At 48.1% G+C, this 21,306-nt stretch overlaps 1 protein-coding gene and 1 long non-coding RNA gene across 4 annotated transcripts; one reads left to right on the top strand and one right to left on the bottom strand.

Annotated features, from left to right (window-relative positions):
• Positions 1-618: 618 nt before the first annotated feature.
• Positions 619-20,141, top strand: Bcat2 (branched chain amino acid transaminase 2). 3 transcript variants are annotated; one of them, XM_087586872.1, is made up of 11 exons: positions 619-732; positions 7,760-7,834; positions 8,293-8,496; positions 15,326-15,436; positions 15,519-15,638; positions 15,779-15,942; positions 18,214-18,356; positions 18,514-18,599; positions 18,812-18,952; positions 19,027-19,101; positions 19,748-20,141. In XM_087586872.1, exons 1-11 carry the CDS (start codon positions 664-666, stop codon positions 19,784-19,786), a joined length of 1,227 nt encoding a protein of 408 aa, XP_087442998.1. In that variant the 5' UTR covers positions 619-663; the 3' UTR covers positions 19,787-20,141. The 3 variants fall into 3 exon arrangements, with proteins under 3 accessions (XP_087442998.1, XP_087443000.1, NP_071795.2); XM_087586874.1 differs by lacking the exon at positions 619-732 and adding an exon at positions 2,780-3,040; NM_022400.2 differs by lacking the exon at positions 619-732 and adding an exon at positions 2,796-2,826.
• LOC102556190 (uncharacterized) lies at positions 1,629-7,512 on the bottom strand. The gene is made up of 4 exons (XR_015651429.1): positions 7,252-7,512; positions 6,468-6,590; positions 3,449-3,560; positions 1,629-3,088 (listed from the first exon to the last, which is right to left on the bottom strand). It is a non-coding gene; the product is annotated as an uncharacterized LOC102556190 (long non-coding RNA).
• Positions 20,142-21,306: the final 1,165 nt, after the last annotated feature.

Here is a 21,306-nt window from a genome sequence, read left to right on the forward strand (position 1 = left end):
AGGCTCTCAATCCACTTACGGTTCATCCATCACTCATGAAAACAACTTGCACCTTTCACCCCAGCACTACGGAAGCAGAGGCAGATGGGTGTCTGTGAGTTTGAAGCCAGCCTGGTCTACAGAGTGAGTTCCACGACAGCCAAGGCTACACAAAGAAAAACCCCTGTCTTGAAAAAAAAAAAAGATAAATAAATATAATAGCAAAAAATAAAAAATAAAAACAGCTGGCATTCAGAAAGGAGACTTTTGTTTCCTGTTCTTTACACAAGTCTGTCCACACTAACATTACTTCCTCTCTGGCTACATTTAGTCCACGTGCATTCTTGACTCCAAAGAACTGTATCTCCCAGAGACCTCTCAGCAGGCGGGAGAAGCACCAACTTCTGTCTCCAGGGAACATAGTTCCGCTTCACCTTTGTACTAATTAAAAGGCTCACAGGGAAGAATTAAATAAAGAGGTAACTGGCAGATAATACGCCTGCGTTTAATCTTGGCCCTTAGGGGAGAGGAGTTTTGCTCTCTTTGCCAGTGCGGTAGTGACAGTGGCTGGCAGAAGAATCCTGAGCGCCATGCGGCGTCTTAGAGTTGAGACAAGTGGGTCAGAGGGAGGAGGCTGGCATTTGTATTGCTTGTTTTGGGGCTGAAGGACACCGCGGGGGTGTGATGGGGAGGAGCAGGCTCTGGACACTCCCCAGGTTGGGCGCGGGGCGCAGCAACTTCCCCACACCCCAGGTAAGGGGGTGGAACTGCAAGGCTGCTGTGGATTGGCCATGGCAGAGGTGTGCGGCAATCTCTGATTGGCCGCGGCGGGGGCGTTTGCTGCTGTGCGTTTCACCCTGCAGTTTGGAGGAGTTAGGGAAGAGGGCAGGTTTAGAAATGGAGAGTGGGAGGTGGGGGCGGGGCGGGTAATGTCTACCGGGGAGAGTGTGTGATGTAGTTTGGTTACTGTGCCCTGGGCAGTTTGTAGAACAGTGATTCGGTGTTGGGATTTGAGAGCACTTGTTGTTGTTGAGTCTGAGAACATTCTGCAGAGTTACATAGATAGACACAGCAGCTTAATTTGTGTGTGTGTGTGTGTGTTTATATGATTTCTGGCACTGATCGTCTCACTACCTCTGAAGCCTAATATGGATGAAGGGGTGTGGTTCATGCACCTAAGCTGTAGTCTGAGGTCCTGTGGTTGATGTATGAATTTTTTTTTGAGCTTTACTGTCTTAGGAAACTTTGAGGCACAATGAACCATGGGCCCATGAACTCTGTGTGTGTGTGTGTGTGTGTGTGTGTGTGTGTGTGTGTGTGTTTACTCAAGCGCTTATCTCAGGATTACAAAGAACATGTTATCTCCTTGTGCAGAGTGAGAAGTTTTAGCTCCTACCCATTGTCCTCTCTCTCCAAAGTCCTATTCTTTTTGTCTCATTTATTTGAGACAAGAGTCTAATTTTCTCACTTAGGATGCTTTTTACATTTGCAGCAAACCTCCTGCCTCAGCTTTCCGGGTGCTAGGTCACAAGCAGGTACACCAGGCGTGGCTTAAAGTACACTTTCTCCTATCACTGGCATTTAAAGTGAGCTATTCCTTTATTATTATTATTATTATTATTATTATTATTATTATTATTATTATTATTAAACCTTTCTTTTCTTTATTTAATGTATGTGAGTACGCTGTAGCTATCTTCAGACACACCAGAAGAGGGCTTCAGATCTCATTACAGATGGTTGTGAGCCACCACGTGGTTGCTGGGAATTGAACTCAGGACTTCTGGACCACTGAGCCATCTCTCCAGCCCGAGCTGTTCCTTTTTATCAAAGCTGCTCACTCTGGCTTTGCCACTAATGATAGTTCCTGTGAAGATGCATTGTTTTTGTTGTTGTTGCTGCTTTAATTTTAGAAAATCTTTTTATAGCAAGCAGTAGTGGCACATCTTTAATTCCAGCTTGGGAGGGAGAGACAGGAGGATCTCTGTGAGTTTGAGGACAGCCTGGTTTACAGAGCTAGTTCCAGGACAGCCAGAGCTACACAGAGAAACCCTGTCTGTAAATCAATCAATCAATGAAAGAAAAATGTAAAAAGTTTTTTTGTGTGTGCATTGCTTGTATGTATGTAAGTGTGTCGTGTGCATGACTAGTGCCTGTGGAATTCAGAAGAGAGCTTAGGATCCCTTGGAACCGGAGTTACAGGCAGTTATGAGCTATGTGGGTGCTAGGACCGAGCCCAGTCCTCTGGATGAGCAGCCCAGTAGTTTTAACTGTTCAGCCCTTTCCAACCTCCTTTTGTTTGAAGACAGGGTTTCACCATACAGCCCCGGCTGGCCTGGAACTAATTAGGTAGATCAGAATGACTTTCAACTCAAGAGATCCTCCACTTCTGTCTCCCAAACGCTGAGATTAAGGCGTGTCCCACTATGCCCGGCAATATATAAAAAATTTAAAGGTCTGGGATCCGTTTTCAGTGCTTAGAGCGCTTCCCAAACACTTATAAGGCCGTGGGTTCAGTCCCCAAGTACTCAAATGCAAAACAAAAGCCAAGGTAAATGCCTAGCTGGGCTTGAGTGTGGCTGGGATGGAGCAGGGCAGGGTGAAGGCAAGGAGGGAGAGAGTGTATGACAGATCTGGACTGTTCCAGCGCATGTTTTTCACAGCAGAGTCTGGGTCCCTGAGGTCCTATCACTAAGAACCGCCTGGCAGAAGTGAGGCTTGCAGAAGCAGCCATCTGCGGGAGGGGGCGTGAGCAGGGCGGGGCCGGAATGCCTTTCACCAGGCCGCGCCCCAGGCCGGCACAGTTACCGGCCGCACGGGATCATGGCTGCAGCTATACTAGGACAGGTGGGTGCGTGGCCGATCGGTGCTGGGGGCTCTGGGGAACCTGATGGGGGGCGCACTTCCGGGTGGACCACTGGCGTGCAGCCTTTCCGGGTTGGCGTCATTCCTCTGTGCCCTGGGGTTCCGCTGCCCCACACAGAGGCGGATGGGCCCCTTGGAAAGGAGTACCGGGCTTTAACGAGCGGCAAAATGGGTAGACACGAGTCGGGTGCGAGAGGTATCTGAACCGCGAGCGAGGTCAGAAGTGGGGAGCCATGGAGGAGAGCTGTAATGGGAGAAGTACAGGGGGGAGTGGGTGTGGGGAAGATGTGGCTGGGGCGTGTCGTGCACTTGGGTTCCTTTAGACAAGGGGCCCAGGAGCTCTGGGACTTTGTGTATGACCTGGCACAGGGTCTTGGGTGGGAAATGGACCCAAGATCTTATTTCTTGGAATGTCTGAGGCTCTCTGACCTGGGTTTGTAATCCAAGCCAAATTGTCCATCAAAATGATAAAGATTCTCCAGACCAGAGTACTTCAGTCAGTGCTCACCAAGGGTCAAGCAGCTGAGTTTTGGAGAATCTATCGTCTTTTGTTTGTTTGTTCGTTTGTTTGTTTTTCTTTTCGAGGCAGGGTTTCTCTGCATACCTGTTGCTCTGTAGACCAGGTTGGCCTCGAACTCACAGCTCTGCAGCTTCAGCCTTCTGAGTCCTGGAATTAAACTCCTGGGCCACCACCGCCTTGCTTGAGAGTCTGTGATCTGAAGAGAACATGATAAATAAGGGTGCAAACAGCTGGTCACAACCTTGGGAAAAAATGTTTGCTGTTACCTTGTATCTGATTACCAGAAGTTCTTACTCCAGGCTGGTGAATTCCTGAACAAGCCTTTAAGCCTTAGGGACAGACAGAAATAATAAAATGTTCTATGCAGACAGTCTTGAGATAAGACAGGGACAAGAATCTAGGCTCTGACAGTGTGGTGGTCTCGGATGGGTACAGCTTTGCCATACTGGACCAATCTTCAATTCTAATGGGACAGATCTGGGTTCTGAGGAAGACAGTTTTACCCTGTAATGGAGACTCTCTGAACATGAGCCTCCCTAGAGCTATGAATACCTAGTAGTGAGTGCCCACACAGTAAAATTCTGGAGTAAACAGGAGCCTGCTGGCTGGGGTTTGACAAAGACTATCCTTGCAAGGACTAGCCTAGACTGCCTTTGGGATGCTTGAGTCTGAAAGAAACAGCCTTACGACTTACCAAGGACAGTCCTAGGCTGTAGAGGGGAGTATGTATTTGGGATGGGTCAGGAGACAGCCCTGGGCTGTGTTAGGATTCCTCATGGCTCTGTAAGGGGTTGGTCCTGAGGGTTGTAATAGAGCCTTGAACTTCTACAAGTCTGAGGGAGAGTTTGTCCTGTGATGAGGACAGCTTGGGGCTATGGGAGGAGCCCTGAAATTTGATGAGATAGCCTGGTGGTGTTCGACTGTTATCTGAGAAAGGACAACACCTTTCTGTTAGAATTACTTGAGAGTGGAGCTTTGACAAGACCATCCTGATCTTTGATGGACACTGTAATGTAGTTTAGGGCTGCTGGGATCTGAAAGGTTCAGGGCCAAATCATGTGGGACCCTGCCCAGCACGCTCCCCTTTAGCTTCCAAATTCTGCTTCCACCCTTTAATACTTCCTTCCTGCAGCCCCCCTGCAATCTGCCCTCCTTCTTCAGACTTAAATCCTAGTCTCTGGGATGGGGGAGGGGTGTTCTTTGAGCCAAGAGAAGACTTGTTGGCCTTATAGAATTGTTCCAGGAAGACAAAGGTAGCACTTCTGAGGTCACCACACTCATCATCCCTGGACCTTGGCACAATGCCTTTTCTGTGCCTCAAATCCATGTGATCTTTTCTCCCTCCTTTCCCCTGGATCTCTTTAGCTGCAGCTGAGCTTGAACTTGCAATCCTCCTACTTTGGCCTCCTGAGTTCTGTGACGATAGGTTTGTGCTACCAAACCCAGTTGAGAACTTTTCTGACTCTCTGCTTTTCCCTCCTCTCCTAGTATTGCCCATCCCTGCTCCTTGCACCATTACATTTTTATTGTCTGTGGGTCCTGGGTATCAGACTCAGATCCTCAGGCTTGCTGATGGGAATCCTTACCTAATAAGTCATCTCAGTGGTCCCCTCTTTATAATCATATAACTCTTTGGACATCTCTTGGCCTCTGGTTCTTTTTTTTTTTTTTTTTTCTTTGAGACAGGGTCTCACAATGTAGACCAGGCTGGCCTTGAACTCAGAGATCTGCATGCCCATGCCTCTTGAGTGCTAGGATTAAGGGTGTGTGCCACCACCCTCGGGTCCCTCATTTCATCATCATCACCATCTTATGACAGGGTCTTATATTGGCCAGGCTGGCCTTAAACTTGCTGCGTAGTCAAGGATGGCCTCGGAGTCCTGATCCTCCTGCCTTTATCTCCCAAGTGTTGGGATGGCAGGGTTTGTGTGCTGCTGGGGAAAAAATAAGCCCAGGGAGTCCTGCGTGCCAGGCAAGCATTCTACAACTGAGTGCAACCCCAGCGCCATCTTTTCTTCATCTCAGCATCTCTTTTCTGCATTGTCCAGCGTTTCTGGCTTACTCCACTAAAATGAAACAAATATTCTTGGTTCCCTCCGCTCTCCTGCCTCCATGCTGGCTACCCTACCTAGGGTTGTTGTCTTGCCCTGGTACTGTGAGTATCTGATGCAGGGTGGCAGTGTTGAGCAAGCTTTATGTCACCACACACAGAGACAATGAGGGGTCGTCACTCTTAGATCACCCCAGAAGCCCCTGGGGTCCACACCATTAAGACCACATCTATGGACATCACTGGCGAAGTGCCGGCCAGACAAGGCTGAACCGCAATGGCTGACCCGGTGTTGTTCGTTTGTTGTTTTGTTTTGTTTTGGTTTTTTAGACAGGGTTTCTCTGTGTAGCCCTGGCTGTCCTGGGACTACTCTCTAGACCAGGCTGACCTCGGACTCAGAGACTCATCTTCCCCTGCCTCCTGAGAGCTGGGACTAGAGGTGTGCACCACCACTGCCCATTGTGACTCGTCCTTAAATGCTGTTGTTGGTGAGCTGGAGTCTGTAGATATCTGAACCAAACTGGCAAACTCCAGGACCCAGTCAGAGTCCCTGTCTCAAAAGACAGGATGGGCTGGGGCTGTGCTCACATGCCTTTAACTCCAGCACTAGGGAGGCAGAGACAGGAGGATCTCTAGGTTCAAGGCCAGCTTGGTCTACACAGTAAGTTCCAGTATAGCCAGGACTACATAGTAAGACCCTGTCTCAAAACGAACGAACAAACAAAAAACATGGTGGAAGTCACCCGAGGAAGCCATCTGAGTGTGACCTCCACAGACACATGTACAATGCACACACACACATAGATAAGATCTTATCTGAGCCAGCTGTGGTGGCACACATGCCTGTCATTCCGTCTGGTGCAGAATCGGAGACAGGAAGATCCTAGTTTCATGCACTGGGTTTTAGAGTGGGTTTGAGGTCAGTGGGCAACTTAGTAAGACCTTGCCTCAAGCCCTCTCCCCTCCAAAAAAGAAAGGAAGGAAGGGAGGAAGGAAGAAAGAAAGGAAATCTGTGTCCTGGCCCAGACTTACCCATATGACATTGAGACTCACCCATTGATCAATGACTTCTGCAAGACTCTCCCCTCACTGGCCACTTTTCAGCTCTCCCAGCAGGAAAATACTGTTATCCTGTCTTCCTCAAACTTGGGACTCAGCTGCCTGCCTCTCCTTGGTCTGCAGAGAAAAGCATGATGCCCAAATATCAGGAAGGGGCCACCATCCTGTACACAACCAGTCCTGAATTCCATGCTAACCCCGGGGAAGGTCAGCACGGATGTGTACAGTATGTGCAGTGAGCTAGCACGTGGCTGTCCTTCAGCCGCTGACAGTGAAAACTCCCGAGTGTGAAAGTATTCCAGCTGTGTGGCTGGGGTGGCTGTAGCAGGGACAGCCAGCTAACTGGTATTCCTAAAGAGTAAGCATTAGGACTCCTCTGTCTGAGGGAAGAGGGTTGGAGTCTTGTAGTTGTGGGTTTAAGGGAGGAAGGTTAAGGAGGATCACTGGGTAGGAAGGAGGAGGGCTGGAATCTGGAGCTCTGGTTTGATAGAGAAATACATGGGCCATTACTCCTGGGTCTGAGGGAGGAGGTCAAGGAACCAGGTTCCTGGGTCTGAGGGAGGAGGTCAAGGGACTGGGTTTCCAGGGTCTGAGGGAGGAGGTCAAGGAACTGGATTCCCCGGGTTCGAGGGAGGAGGTAAAGGAACTGGGGTCTGGGGGAGGAGGTCTGAGGTCTGGGCTGCTGAATTCTGGGATAAAAATGACCTATTCTTTTCTAACTCTCATTAGGTCTTCCCCCCCAAAACCCCCCTCCCCCAAGCCAGGAGTGTTCCCTTACCTGCTCACTGTCCCTGGTCGTAGTCATGTCTGAGCTGTCTACTAGCTGTGGCCAAAGTTCTCTAGTAGAAGGCACGCCTCTGTCGACTTTGCCCTGCATGGTGGAGGGGCCGAGCTGACTTTAGTCTTCCTGGGCTAGGCATCCTGATGGGGACTTGGGCAGAGCACAGGCTGTCTAGAATGCACCGAGACTGTGACAGAGCCAACCTCAGGGGCCTCCCAAGCAAGAGGTGGCAGGCGGGTGTCAGAACCTCTGTTCTTTTTTTTTTTTTAAAGATTTATTCATTTATTATATATAAGTACACTGCAGCTGTCTTCAGACACACCAGAAGAGGGCATCAGACCTCATCACAGATGGCTGTGAGCCACCATGTGGTTGCTGGGAATTGAACTCATGACCTCTGGAAGAGCAGTCGGGTGCTCTTAACCGCTGAGTCATCTCTCCAGCCCAGAACCTCTGTTCTTTCTGGCCCTCTCCTCAGTCATATTGATTTCTCTCTCCATCCTAGGTCTGGGCCCGGAAGCTTCTGCCTATTCCCTGGCGTCTATGTGTGCCCGGAAGATGTGTGTCCTCCAACTTCAAGGTAAAAGGAGGGAGGAAGCCTGGGGTCTGTACCCTTGTGTCTGAGGGAGGACAGGTCTCATCTGCATGTAGGCATCTCTTAGAGGTCATCTAGCTGTCTGCTGTTGGGTGCTGTGAAGAGCTAGCACTGTATTTCTTGGGTATCTGCCCCCTTTCTGGAAGCTGTAGTCTCTTAGGTTGATGACTCCGGGTGCCTGAGGTGATTTTTTTTGTTTTTTGTTTTGTTTCTTTTTTTAAAGATTTATTGTATGTGACTACACTGTTGCTCTCTTCAGACACACCAGAAGAGAGCCTTGGATCCCATTACAGATGGCTGTGAGCCACCATGTGGTTGCTGGGATTTGAACTCAGGACCTCTGGAAGAGCAGACAGTGCTCTTAACCGCTGAGCCATCCCTCCAGCCCCTGAGATGCCGTTTTTATCTTGTTGGTTTTTTTGTTTTGCTTTGTTTTCTCTCAGGCGGCAGACCTCCAGGTTCAGGTGACCAGAGAGCCACAGAAGAAGCCAGCCCCTAGCCAGCCTCTGCTGTTTGGGAAGACATTCACGGACCACATGCTGATGGTGGAGTGGAACAGCAAGACAGGCTGGGGCCCTCCAAGGATCCAGCCCTTCCAGAACCTCACACTGCACCCAGCCTGCTCCGGCCTGCACTACTCATTGCAGGTGGGACGGGCTGCCTCTGCCCCAACCAGCCCTGCTGCGTGCACTGACTCGCCCGACTGAGTTCAGCTCTCTAGGCGCTTTGTGCGTTTCTTCCTCTGTGGATCTGTCTTCTCTCCCTGAGATCACCTGTGTTCTGGGACACAGATGAAGTGACAGCCAGTTCCCACCCACGATGAGCAGATCCGGCTTTGTCGGAACTCTGTGTCCTGAAAGAAAGTGGGGCTCTCCCAGCAAAGATAAAATCATAGAAGGGACAGCTCAGGGTGACAGGAGAGCTAGGTTGGCTGCCTGTGGGGCTCTCGGTGTGGCAGCGGAGGCTTAGGGTGTCAACAGGGCCACAGGAGATGAGGAACTCAGGAGTCTGAACAGGGGCAGGACCAGCCTGGATGTAGTGAGGCTCTCAGGACCTGTGGGAGGTGGTATACTATAGCACCCAGCAGGTCGAGGCAGGAGGACTTCAGTTTTGAGGCTAGCCGGGGCTAGGGAATGAGACCCTAAGCTGGAGCTGGAGTCTTGGAGTCTAGCAATCTGATTTTCCTGTGACAACCCTTAAGGAGTCTTGTCATCGTCATTGCTGCAGCATGACTTCCATCTCACAGTTGTAACCATGAACCTCTCTATGCCCACCCTAGCTCCAAAGAATGACGTGGAGGCTTGTATCTGTCTACAGCGCTTTTACCTTAGCTGAGGTCTGCTCCCCAACGAGCATTCACCTTAAATTAACCTGCTTGTACTATTCTGCTTGTCATGTGGCTGGTTAGTTCCCTCTGTCTGGCTTCCTCTGAGTCTGATGGCAAATCTCCCTTGCCTTTCTCTTTTTCTGGAAGCTCCATCTTACTATTCTGCCTTTTGCTTCACCTTAGTGGTTTTATTTTAACCGATCAGAAGGTGCCTTAGGGAGACAAGGAAGGACAGAGACACAGCTTTACACAGTGTGCAAAAATCGCCACGCCATCATCTCCCCTTTTTAGTCCAACAAAAGGCTCTTTCTCTAAGATCAATACGCTATATATAATAAGAACAATTACGAAAATGATCAGATAAAAGTTACATTCACAGTGTCCAGTCCAGCATTTAGCAAACTTGGAGAAAGTACTATATGATCTACCCTATCTTTTTTTTTTTTTTTTTTTTTTTTTTTTTTTTTTTTTTTGGTTCTTTTTTTTCGGAGCTGGGGATCGAACCCAGGGCCTTGCGCTTCCTAGGTAAGCGCTCTACCACTGAGCTAAATCCCCAGCCCCGATCTACCCTATCTTGATGAGTCCAAAGTTCTGTACCTAATTCACTTTCTTTCTTTTTTTTTTTTTTTAAGGTTCATTTTATGTACACTGTAGCTGTCTTCAGACACACCAGAGGAGGGCATCAGATCCCATTACAGATGGTTGTGAGCCACCATGTGGTTGCTGGGAATTGAACTCAGGACCTCTGGAAGAGCAGTCAGTGCTCTTAACCACTGAGCCATCTCTCCAGCCCCCAGTTTACATTTTTTATTATTTTTTATTTATTTATTTATTTTTTTGGTTCTTTTTTTCGGAGCTGGGGCTCCTGGCAAACCCAGGGCCTTGCGCTTCCTAGGCAAGCGCTCTACCACTGAGCTAAATCCCCAACCCCTACATTTTTTATTTATCCTAAACAGTTTGTAATAGTAACTTTCAAAGATTAGAACTTTACATTATGTTTTTAAATGAGTTGCATAGGTACAATACCTAAAACAAGGGTTGAAACATAACATACAGTATGATGTAGCAAAATATAATCTTCCTTGCGTATGAATATGCAAAACCCATGCCAAATGTAAAATATTTGGCTTATTAATGCTGTTTAGCCTAGAACTAGATTCAATAATTTGCCTTATTTTGTTAGATTTATTTATTACATATAAGTACACTGTAGCTGTCCTCAGACACACTAGAAGAGGGCACCAGATTTCATTACAGATGGTTGTGAGCCATCATGTGGTTGCTGGGATTTGAACTTAAGACCTCTGGAAGAGCAGTCAGTGCTCTTAACCACTGAGCCATCTCTCCAGCTCAATAATCTACCTTTTTTAACCTATTATTCTTATATTCCCCCTCTGTTCTTTTCATCCCATTTCCCTCTTCCCTCTTTTCTCCCTAACACATAAGACAGAAAGAAGGATAGAGGAAAGAAAGAGAAAGAAACCCTGAATCCAATCTCTTTACTTTGTTTCCTCCCTGACCAAGACCATTAGCAACTTGTAACCAACCCCCCCTTAGATAACAACAAACATTTATCACCCTCCTAAAGACCAAAAAACACCCAACCCAACTCTTGGGAATGGAGCTTCATTCCCTAAAATTACTTCCTGCTGTCTGGGGGTAATGTCTCTTTTTTGGGTCCTAAGAAAATTGGGATATGGGCTAAGTCCTACGAATGCTAGCTGTATGATTTGCTGTCCAATCTCCCTCTTTCTGACAGGGAAGTGCAGGGCTCAGCTGAAGTCCTTCTTGGTACAGACTGTAAGGCTGGCCCACTGGGGTCAGCAGCTTTGAAACTGCCTTGGATGTAGGTTTTTGAGGGAACAGTGTTTGAAGCAGGCTAAGTTTGGATCACCTGGGCTGTTTGTTTTGTCTTCTCTTGTGTCTAGTTCTTTTGCTCCGTTAACATAAAAAACTTCTAGAGGTAATATACATTTCTGCATCAACGTGTATATGGAATATGCAGTGTGTACAGCTCAGTTAAAGATGACTCTCTGTTCTTTGTTTGCGCAGGTGAAAGGTATCAAAGGGACCAAACTTTACAAGTGTATTTGAACTGTATAACCAAGCTGCTCTATAAACCTCCATCCATGCCATTAGAAAGGACGGCATGATTGGTCCCGAAGACTCTGTAGCAACAAGATTTCCTGGCCATGTTTAGCTGACGTCCCACATGTCTCAGCCAGTCTCAGCCAGTCTCAGAGAGTCTCAGAGCTGCTCTCACGTAGAGGGATCAGCCTATATTTTACCTGTTGGGTTGTTCTTGGTTTTTTCTTCATGTCTATAGCCAAGATTTTCGGGAGGTTTCCCCTAGTCAAATCTAACTTTATTAATTTTGAAGGAATCCATAGCTTTTCTTCTTTTGAAATAGACAAAACCTCTCCCCAATGTATAATACATTTCCTGCCTTCCATTCTGAATTTACGACATCCCTAAAATCAGCAGGTTTTTCCAAAATCCAGTGTCTCTCAGCTGTCTTTCTTTCTTTCTCTCTCTCTCTCTCTCTCTCTCTCTCTCTCTCTCTCTCTCTTTCTTTCTTTCTTTCTTTCTTTCTTCGCTCATTGGTTTTTAAGAGTATGGAGTTTATAAGCTCTGTGTAATCTACTTCTGGGGCCGGTGTTACACCTTTCTGTTTATCCAGCCTCTCTTTTAAAGTCCGATTTGATCTTTCTACAACTCTTGTCCTTAGGATCATGTAGTGTACTGTGATATGCCTTATATATATATATTTTTTTTTTGATTCTTTTTTTTTGGAGCTGGGGACCGAACCCAGGGCCTTGCGCTTCCTAGGTAAGCGCTCTACCACTGAGCTAAATCCCCAGCCCTGCCTTATATTCTAATATGCAAACAAAACCGCTTCGTTCACTGGAGACGTACGCTGGAGTATCTTCAGTGTAAGGCTGGACAAAACCCAACATGAGCTGTTCATTTCTTGCCCACCAAGGAAAGACTGTTCTGAAAAACAGGTAGAAAAATCAAAGCCGGATAGGACAAACCACTGCTCAAAACTTACCATTTACCAGAGACATAGAGCAGCTCCTATGGATAAAGCAAGAGATTCTAAAGATGCCAAAAGCAAACTACTATAAATGATAGGAGACCAAGGTTAAAACTACATTTATATGGAAGTGAGATTGCAGACTCAGTGGATACAGGGCGGATGTAACAAGAACTTTACAAGATTCCTGCAATGCAGCCTGGCCACTTCAAAGGGTTCAGAACTCTTAAAAATTGGGACATTGTCTCAGGTAAAATGAGGTCTAAAGTGAACTGGATGCTTGTGAAGGTAGATAGGAAAATTAACGTCATATAGAAGCTAATATAGCCATAAATCTATGGGGATGAGATCTATGTCCACATGGGGAAGCACAGCTTAGCATTTCTCCAGTATTAGACACAGGCTATAGAAGAGGAGAAATTCCTAATAAAGGAATTAGGCAGGGGCAGTCCAGTCTGTCCATTAGCAGGGCAGCAGGGGCTGATGCTACATGGGGGAGCCACTGCTGATGGGTTGCCAGCTGCCCTGCCACTAAAATGGCAAACTGACATGTTTGAGCACAACAGTGGCCTATGACAAAAGGAAAGATGTGGGCACTACAACAGCCGGGCCAAGCGAAGCTGGAGGCGCTCTCTCTCTCTCTCTCTCTCTCTCTCTCTCTCTCTCTGGGACAAAACTTTTTTTTTTTTAATTTTTATTTATCTAATGTATATTACAGATGGTTGTGAGCCACCATGTGGTTTCTGGGATTTGAACTCAGAACCTCTGGAAGAGCAATCAGTACTCTTAACCACTGAGCCATCTCTCCAGCCCTCTCTCTCTCTCTGGAAGTCCCACCTTACTATTCTGCCTTTTGCTATAGGTCTTAGGGTTTTTGCTTTAGTCAATCAGAAGGTGCCTTAGGCAGACAAGGAAGGACAGAGACATTTTTACAGATTACAAAACATCGACAGTACTGTTCATTAGATAGTCACCCATTTTTGGCCATTTGGGTTCTTTGTAGCCTTGAGACAGAAAAAAAAAAAATGTTGCAGTGAAGACCAGTATTCCTATCTTTTCCTCTGAATGCAAGTGTATCTCTCTGCCCAAGTTCTAAGCTAAGTGAAAGGGCAAGTATGCCATTTTGAACAGGGTTGCTACAATATTCTCTTTAGAACTTGTATCCATTTCCCATACCGACTTGCCCAAGCCTGTTCCCCAGAAAGAAGTCTTGCTGAATAGCCACAGAGTCTTTAAAAGTTCTCACAATGGCAGGTACAGTACTCACCTTTAACCCCAGACTAAGGAGGCAGAGACAGAGGCAGAGGCAGAGGCAGGCAGCTCTCTGCAGCCAGTTTTGTCTACAAATCAAGTTCCAGGACAACTGGGGCTACAACTGTGTGTGTGTGTGTGTGTGTGTGTGTGTGTGTGTGTGTGTGTGTGTGTGTTGGCAGAGGGTGACAGCCAGTGGGGTGTCTTTGTCAGTTACTGTCCATCTTGCTCTGTTGTTTGTTTGATTATTTTCTTTTAATTATTTATTTATTGTATATGTGTGCTCTATCTGCATGTACACCTGAGTTCCAGAAGAGGGCATTAGATCCCATTACAAATGGTTGTGAGCCACTATGTGGCTGCTGGGGAATTGAACTCAGGACCTCTGGAAGAGCAGCCAATGCTCTTAACCATTCAGCCATCTCTCCAGCCCTGATTGATTTTTTTTTCTTTTTTTCTTTTTTTTTTTTCGGAGCTGGGGACTGAACCTAGGGCCTTGCGCTTGCTAGGCAAGCGCTCTACCACTGAGCTAAATCCCCAGCCCCTCTGATTGATTTTTTAATGTGGTTGCTGGATACTGAACTCAGGACCTCAGGACTGTACAGCAAGCACTTTACTAACAACCATCTCGGGAGCCTCAAATTCATTTAAATTTACATCCCCCCTCCCCAATTATGTTGGGGCCCTGTAGTTAAGAGCAGGTATTGCTCTTGCAGAAGACTGGAGAGTTCAGTTGCCAGCATATTAAGTAGTTTGCACCTTGTAATTTCAACTCCAGGGGACCAGACGCCCCTGATCTCTGTGAGCACTGCATTCGTATTCATACACCATACACAGACACACGCTTGTACACAAAATTAAAAATCAAATAAACCTTAAAAATATTTTGAGGGATTGGGGATTTAGCTCAGTGGTAGAGTGCTTGCCTAGGAAGCCCAAGGCCCTGGGTTCGGTCCCCAGCTCCGGAAAAAAAAAAATATTTTGAATAGGGGTTGGGGATTTAGCTCAGTGGTAGAGCGCTTGCCTAGCAAGCGCAAGGCCCTGGGTTCGGTCCCCAGCTCCGAAAAAAAGAAAAAAAATATATTTTGAATAAAGTAAATGATGCTGGCCCTGTGACATGTATATAACCCATTGATGTACATACATATGAAATTCCCAAAGAAGTACAACAAAATAATTGAAAAAAAAGACTCATTGATACTTCCTTTTTTGTAAACTGTCTCTCAGGCTGTTTTCTACCAACTTGGAATTTGTTTTAAAAGATTTAAAATTTTTAGTTTAGTATTTTATTTTAGTATTTTTAGTTTAGTTTATGCGTGCACACACACACACACACACACACACACACACACACACACACACACACACACCACACTGTGTAAGCAGTTCCTGCAGAGGCCAGAGCAGGACATCAGTTTCCTTGGAGCTGGAGTTACAGATGGTTGTGAGTCATCATGTAGGTGCTGGGAATCTAACTTGGGTCCTTTGGAAGAGCAGTCAGTGCTCTTAACCACACTAGGCCATCTCTTTAGCTCCTTAGGACAGCTTTTTAAAACTATGTAGGAGAATATTGTATATTAAGTGAATATTTTTTTCCCTTGCATGTTTTCAAGACTGGATCTCCCCCTATAGACCTGGCTTCCCTTGAGATGGCCTTAAGTGGGCATGGTCTTCTTCTGCCCTTGAGTTGAGATAAGGGGCTTGTGTTACATGCCTGCCTTGTACTGTGCTTCCTGGCATCTCCATGTCTCTCCCTCCATCACTCTGCCCTTCTCTGTCTCCGTGTGCATCAATGTATCTCTTGCTATCTCCATGCCGTGGGGCCCATTCATGAGCACCCTTCCTCTCCCTGCCCCTGCAGCTCTTTGAAGGCTTGAAAGCTTATAAAGGCAGAGACAAGCAGGTACGCCTCTTCCGGCCCTGGCTCAACATGGACAGGATGCTACGTTCTGCAAGGCGCCTCTGCCTGCCAGTAAGTGGCCAGTTCGTCCTAGGAGAGAGGGCAGAGGGTGGTAGAGAGAATCTGGACCCTGAATCCTATGGAATCCACCCAGGACTTTGACAAGCAGGAACTGCTGGAGTGCATCCGCCAGCTCATTGAAGTAGACAAAGACTGGGTTCCCGATGGCAATGGAACAAGCCTCTATGTGCGGCCGGTGCTTATTGGAAATGAGGTAGGCGCTGCAGTGGGAGCTGAGGACACGCCCATCTCTGTCTGGGGAACACACAGGCTGGGCCTGGACCCTGGGTCTAAGGGAAGAGGAGGCTAAAGTGAGGACTCCTTGGTCTGATGCTGCCCCTCTGCCTATCATAGCCCTCCCTGGGTGTTGGAATGGTCACACAAGCCCTCCTGTTCGTCATTCTGTGCCCTGTGGGCTCCTACTTCCCCGGAGACTCCATGACACCTGTCTCCCTCCTGGCGGACCCCTCATTCGTCAGAGCCTGGATTGGTGGGGTCGGTGACTGCAAGTTGGGGGGGTAAGTAGCTTCCCACATGCCCAGGGAGTTGTGCCTTGGAGCTGGAGATGCTGTGAGAGGGCGAGCTATAGTGTTCCATGTGCTTTTTGGTAGGGCCTGCGCCTGGGTGCTGGGATGAAAAGCTATTGTCACTGGCTCTGCAGTTGGGATCTTGGCTTTCTTGTGTCCTTTGTCATCCCTGGTGCCTGACACTAAAGGCCAAAGGAGAATGGGGTGTCTTTTATTTGAATAGAGATGGGTCAATGGGAAGACCAGAACTGAGCCCCCTGGAAGCCTCTAGAAAGCCAGATGACCATTAGGTCTTCCGGGTCACCTGTGCTGCACTCTCTGCATAGCTCCCCACAACATGACTTGGGCCTCGTCTCCATTCTGACCCTATGAACTTCCCAACATTCTGTGTTGCCAAAGGCCCTGACACAATATATTGTCAGGAGGTGGCTAAGTCTCCTGGGATCAGATTGGGTATAAACTACTGTCATGCTGGAACAAGGAAGTGTGGACACACAGGAAGGTATTCAGGTCACTTCAGAACACATCTATGAGGTCTTCTGGGGGTCAGGCCATCTGTTGGCTGCAGCTGGAGACACAGACAAGGCCAAGCCAGCTGAACCCCCTGAGGGCAGTTGGACTGGTGGCACCCTAGTGTCCAGATCTGCAATCTCAATTACAAGGTTCAGATCTTGCGAAAGTTCTATTTAAGAGGTGACACTTCACCTGTGGTTTCTTGGCTACAAAAGCAGTAAGAGAAGCCAGGCGTGGTGGCATACAGCCATGTAGGTCATAGTCCTGGCTGCTCAGTAGGCTGAGGCAGGAGGGCTACAGAGAGAGCTGTGGGGTGCCTGGAGAGATGGCTCAGTGGTTAAGAGCACTGACTGCTCTTCCAGGGGTCCTGAGTTCAATTCCCAGCAACCACATGGTGGCTCACAACCATCTGTAATGGGATCAGATGCCCTCTCAAGACAGAGACAGTACTCACATATATAAAATAACTAAATCTTGGAAGAAAGAAAGAAAGAAAGAAAGAAAGAAAGAAAGAAAGAAAGAGAGAAAGAAAGAGAGAAAGAAAGCTGAAGGCTGTGGATCAGCAGTAGAGCTTATGCCTAGGATCCCCCAGTGAGGGACTTTGGGGGTGGTGTAGTGGTCAAACCCCTGCCTAGAATCCCCCAAAGAGGGGGTAGGGTGGAGCTCAGTGATAAGAATATTTACTAAACATATGAAGATCCTGAGTTCAAAGAAAGAAAAGGAAAAACATGGCGGATACGTTTCGACCACATTTGGCACAGGGCCAGTTTTTTTTCACAAGGCTCAGAACATGGACTGGGATCCTGGCCTTGAACACTGGGAACTTTGTATGAGTAAGAAAAATCTGGTGTGGCTCACACACTACTGGTTAAAACAGGATGAGAGCTGCTGAAGGAGTGCATGGCTGTCTTCCCAGCACTTGGGAGGAGTGGTCAAGAGGGTCAGGAGTTCCACACTAACTTCAGCTGCATGGTGACTCTGAGGCCAACCTCTATTTCTAGAGACCCTGCCTCAAAGACAAAAAGAAGAACCAGCAGTGCAAGGCAACACAAGCCGCCCCACCCCCTTTTTAAAGATGTATTTATCTTATGTAAATGAGTACACTGTCCTCAAACACACCAGAAGAGGGTATCAGATCCCATTACAGATGGTTGCTAGGATTTGAACTCAGGACCTCTGGAAGAGTAGTCAGTGCTCTTAACCATTGAGCCATCTCTCTAGCCCCCACATAAGCGTTTGATCCCAGGGACACACAGAGAAACCCTGTTTCAAAAAATAAAACCCCGGGCTGGAGAGATGGCTCAGCGGTTAAGAGCACCCAACTACTCTTCCAGAGGTCCTGAGTTCAATTCCCAGCAACCACATGGTGGCTCACAACCATTTGTAAAGAGATCCGGTGCCCTCTTCTGGTGTATCTGAAGACAGCTACAGTGTACTTATATATAATAAATGAATAAATCTTTAAAAAAAAAAAAAAAAAAACCAAAAAGTAGAGTGAGGAAATCTGCTTGGTGTCACTACACCCGTGACCTTAATCCCAGACGCTTGAGAAAGGAGGAGCTGGGGGCAGGGAATGGGGCCCACCACGCTGGGCCCCAACTTTGACCTCAGCTATTAGGTGACGGAGTCTGTCCTGCAGATTTAGAGCACCACAGCTGTGCTGTGAGTTGGGGAAGGAGACTCCTCCTTGACTGTACTGTGGGGAGGATGGGGAATTCTCTGCCCAGTCTGACCAGGCTGCCCCCCCAGGAATTACGGCCCCACTGTGGCTGTGCAACAAGAAGCCCAGAAGAAAGGCTGCGAGCAGGTCCTCTGGCTGTACGGGCCGGACCACCAGCTCACCGAGGTGGGAACCATGAACATCTTTGTCTACTGGACTCATGAAGACGGAGGTGAGCCTACTCATGTCCTAACCCACACCCTGTATATCCTGTCTGATTCCTTCTGGGCTGCGAGGTCTCGGAATCCTGGGCAGGTGACTTCTAAAAAGAAAGGGGAGACCATTTAAGGGTGGGAAGCAGTGACACCCGTCTGTCCTCCCTGACTTAGAACTGGAGCTGGCAACCCCCCCACTGGATGGCATCATCCTCCCCGGAGTGGTTCGACAAAGCCTGCTGGATCTGGCCAGGACTTGGGTAGGGCCTGCATGGCATCTGAATCTTTGGACCAGTGTCTTGAGTTGTGGCACGGTGGTGGAAGCCTGGCCCACTGCCATGCCCTCGTTTCTGGGTCCATCTCCCATCCCTGGGCCTCTGTCTTTTCCAGTAGCCTTAGGGAGGGAGTGATGGTGGTCTGCAGTAGGACAGGAGTCTGGGTCCTGGAGTGCTTCTGTGCCCTTGTTCTGCAGGGTGAGTTCCGGGTGGCAGAACGCAAGGTCACTATGAAGGAATTGAAGCGGGCACTGGAGGAGGGCCGGGTGCGAGAAGTCTTCGGCTCAGGCACTGCTTGTCAGGTCTGCCCAGTGCACCAAATCCTATATGAAGGCAAGGTGAGACAGAGCTGCCGGGGTGGGTGGGAGAGAAAGAAGGGAAGTGCCCCATCCTCATGGCTGCCTTTCCCTAGCAACTCCACATTCCTACCATGGAAAATGGGCCGGAACTCATCCTGCGCTTCCAGAAGGAGTTGAAGGCTATTCAGGTAAGCTCATGAATTTGGGACCAACAACTGATTAACTCCTCCTTTCCTCTGAATACTTGTGGCCAGAAGCACGGGAAATACCCCCTTCCACAAGTCTCTGAGGTTTTAGGTCATAAAGACTCTGGGATGTTGGCCACAAAAATAAATAAATAAATAAATAAATAAATAAATAAATAAATAAATAAAATAAAATAAAATAAAATAAAATAAAATAAAATGGGCCTTCCACGACTCCTGAAGTTCTGGGATGTCCCTTTGGCATGGCAAACCTTTTTCCCTTGCCCCTCCCTGGCCTTGAATGATTCCTCTTACAAGCCTCTGGTGCGTTTCCTCTTGTGAGCCAAGAGGGCTTCTAGAGAACCTCTGGGCTCATTTCCCTGAGCAGGACCTGAGGTAACTGGTATCCTGGCCCCATGTTGGCACCTAGCACTAAACATCTGAGCTTAAAGTGCCTTTTCCCAAGAGCCTTCAAAGCTTTTGCAACTCTCTTGATCCCTTGGAATTGTTGGCGGGTCTCCAGGTCAAGGACTACACTTCCCATAAGGCACTGGGGCGCAGCTCTGAGAGCGGCCAGCTTGCGATGCTCCAGGGCCTACTGGGAGTTGTAGTGCAGCTGTATCTTTAAGGCACCTTCGTTGTCCCGCAGTACGGAACCAGTGCCCACGATTGGATGCTTCGTGTGTGACGTTAGGGAGGTTGTGCCCTACCTGGTTGGATCCGCTGACGTGCAGCATCCAGTTCAGCGTCCTCGCCTCCCAGAGACTCAAGAGAAGTGCAATAGGGAAAGGTCGTTCCAGACTGCTGGCTCTCTGGCACCCTCACGTGGAAGTTACACTCCAAAGCCTTAAGGGCGGGACCCATGTAATTTGGACCCCACCTCAGTTCAGCTGCTCCGCGTCCTGGTGTTCAAGAGAGAACCTTGGCTTCTTCTCGATCTCCGTTCTCAGGCCGGATCCCCGGTGCTCTTCATGTCTTTTTTTTTTTTTTTTCCGTCTCTCTCTCCTTGCTGCAATTTTGAAATAAAATGCCAAAGAACAAGACATTCGTTGTCATATTCTAAGCGCCACTCTGAGATGCTGGGGGCATTTATTATCAGGGACCCTGCCTGAGGACTTTTCTGACCTGAGGGTTCCTTCTGTAATTTAGTATTGAACCCCATTTACTGCAGTTGGACACACCAGATTTCTCAGGCTCTCTTCCCTTCTTACATTTCATTGGTGCCCAAGCCCTGTTCTCGAGGCCCCCGACTGCCCTGTCGCTCCTTGTGTCCCCCCTCGGCCTGACTTCTGACCTGGTCTTCTGCCGGTCTCTATCCTAGCTTCCTCTCTGGCCTCCTGGCCTTCATCTGCTCCCATCCATCTGACATCAAAGGGCTTCTATAATTGTGTCTTTCAGGGACATCAGCTCCTCCGACAGGGCGGGCCACCTACTGAAGCGAGTCCCTAATTTTTTCTGACTGTTGCAGGAGTTAGAAAGATCACAGCACTGTGTCCATATCTGTGATTCAATGGTCCCAATCCCTGGCACACACACTTGAATAAGGCCCACATGGGCCTCTAGAGAGAGGTGATTAAGACCCGGCTACAGATCTGGATTCAAGTCCTGCCTCTGTTTCCTGCCTGCTTTTATTTTGGACTTGCCATGTCATTGCTGATCAAATTAGCTGGAGCGAGAGTCTGCAGGTCTATCTGGCAGATGTTATCAGAGCAAGGCAGCCAGCCTTGGGATAGGAATTCCAGTTTCTTGGGCCCCAACTGACCCATTGCCACAACTCATTCCCTTTTGTCAAGTTATTGCTCAAGGAAAGGTCAGGGGCCAAGGGGACCCAGGGGAAAGTCTACAGGCCCCTGGGACACTTTCTTCCCTCCATCGATTCAATCTTCCTGTAAAAATCCTCACTTTTGCCCAGGCAGTGTTGGCACATGACTTTAATCCCATGGGGCACTCGGGAGGCAGAGGTAGGTGAATCTCATGAGTTCGAAGCCAGCCTGGTCTCTAGAGCTCCAAGACAGCCAGGCAACACAGTTTCAGAAAACAAAACAAACAAAAACCCAACCAACCAAACAAACAAACAAAAAACCCCGAAACCCTTTTTTGTGACGGGCCAGCTGCAAGTCCTTTGCTCATTTCCTCCTCTTGGCTCTGGCTGTTCCCTGCTGCAGTCTAGATCGTATGTCCTTCACTGGGTTCTTTCTCAAGGTCATC

Source organism: Rattus norvegicus, chromosome 1 (genome assembly GCF_021556685.1).
Source record: "Rattus norvegicus strain SHRSP/BbbUtx chromosome 1, alternate assembly SHRSP_T2T, whole genome shotgun sequence".
NCBI lineage: Eukaryota > Metazoa > Chordata > Mammalia > Rodentia > Muridae > Rattus > Rattus norvegicus.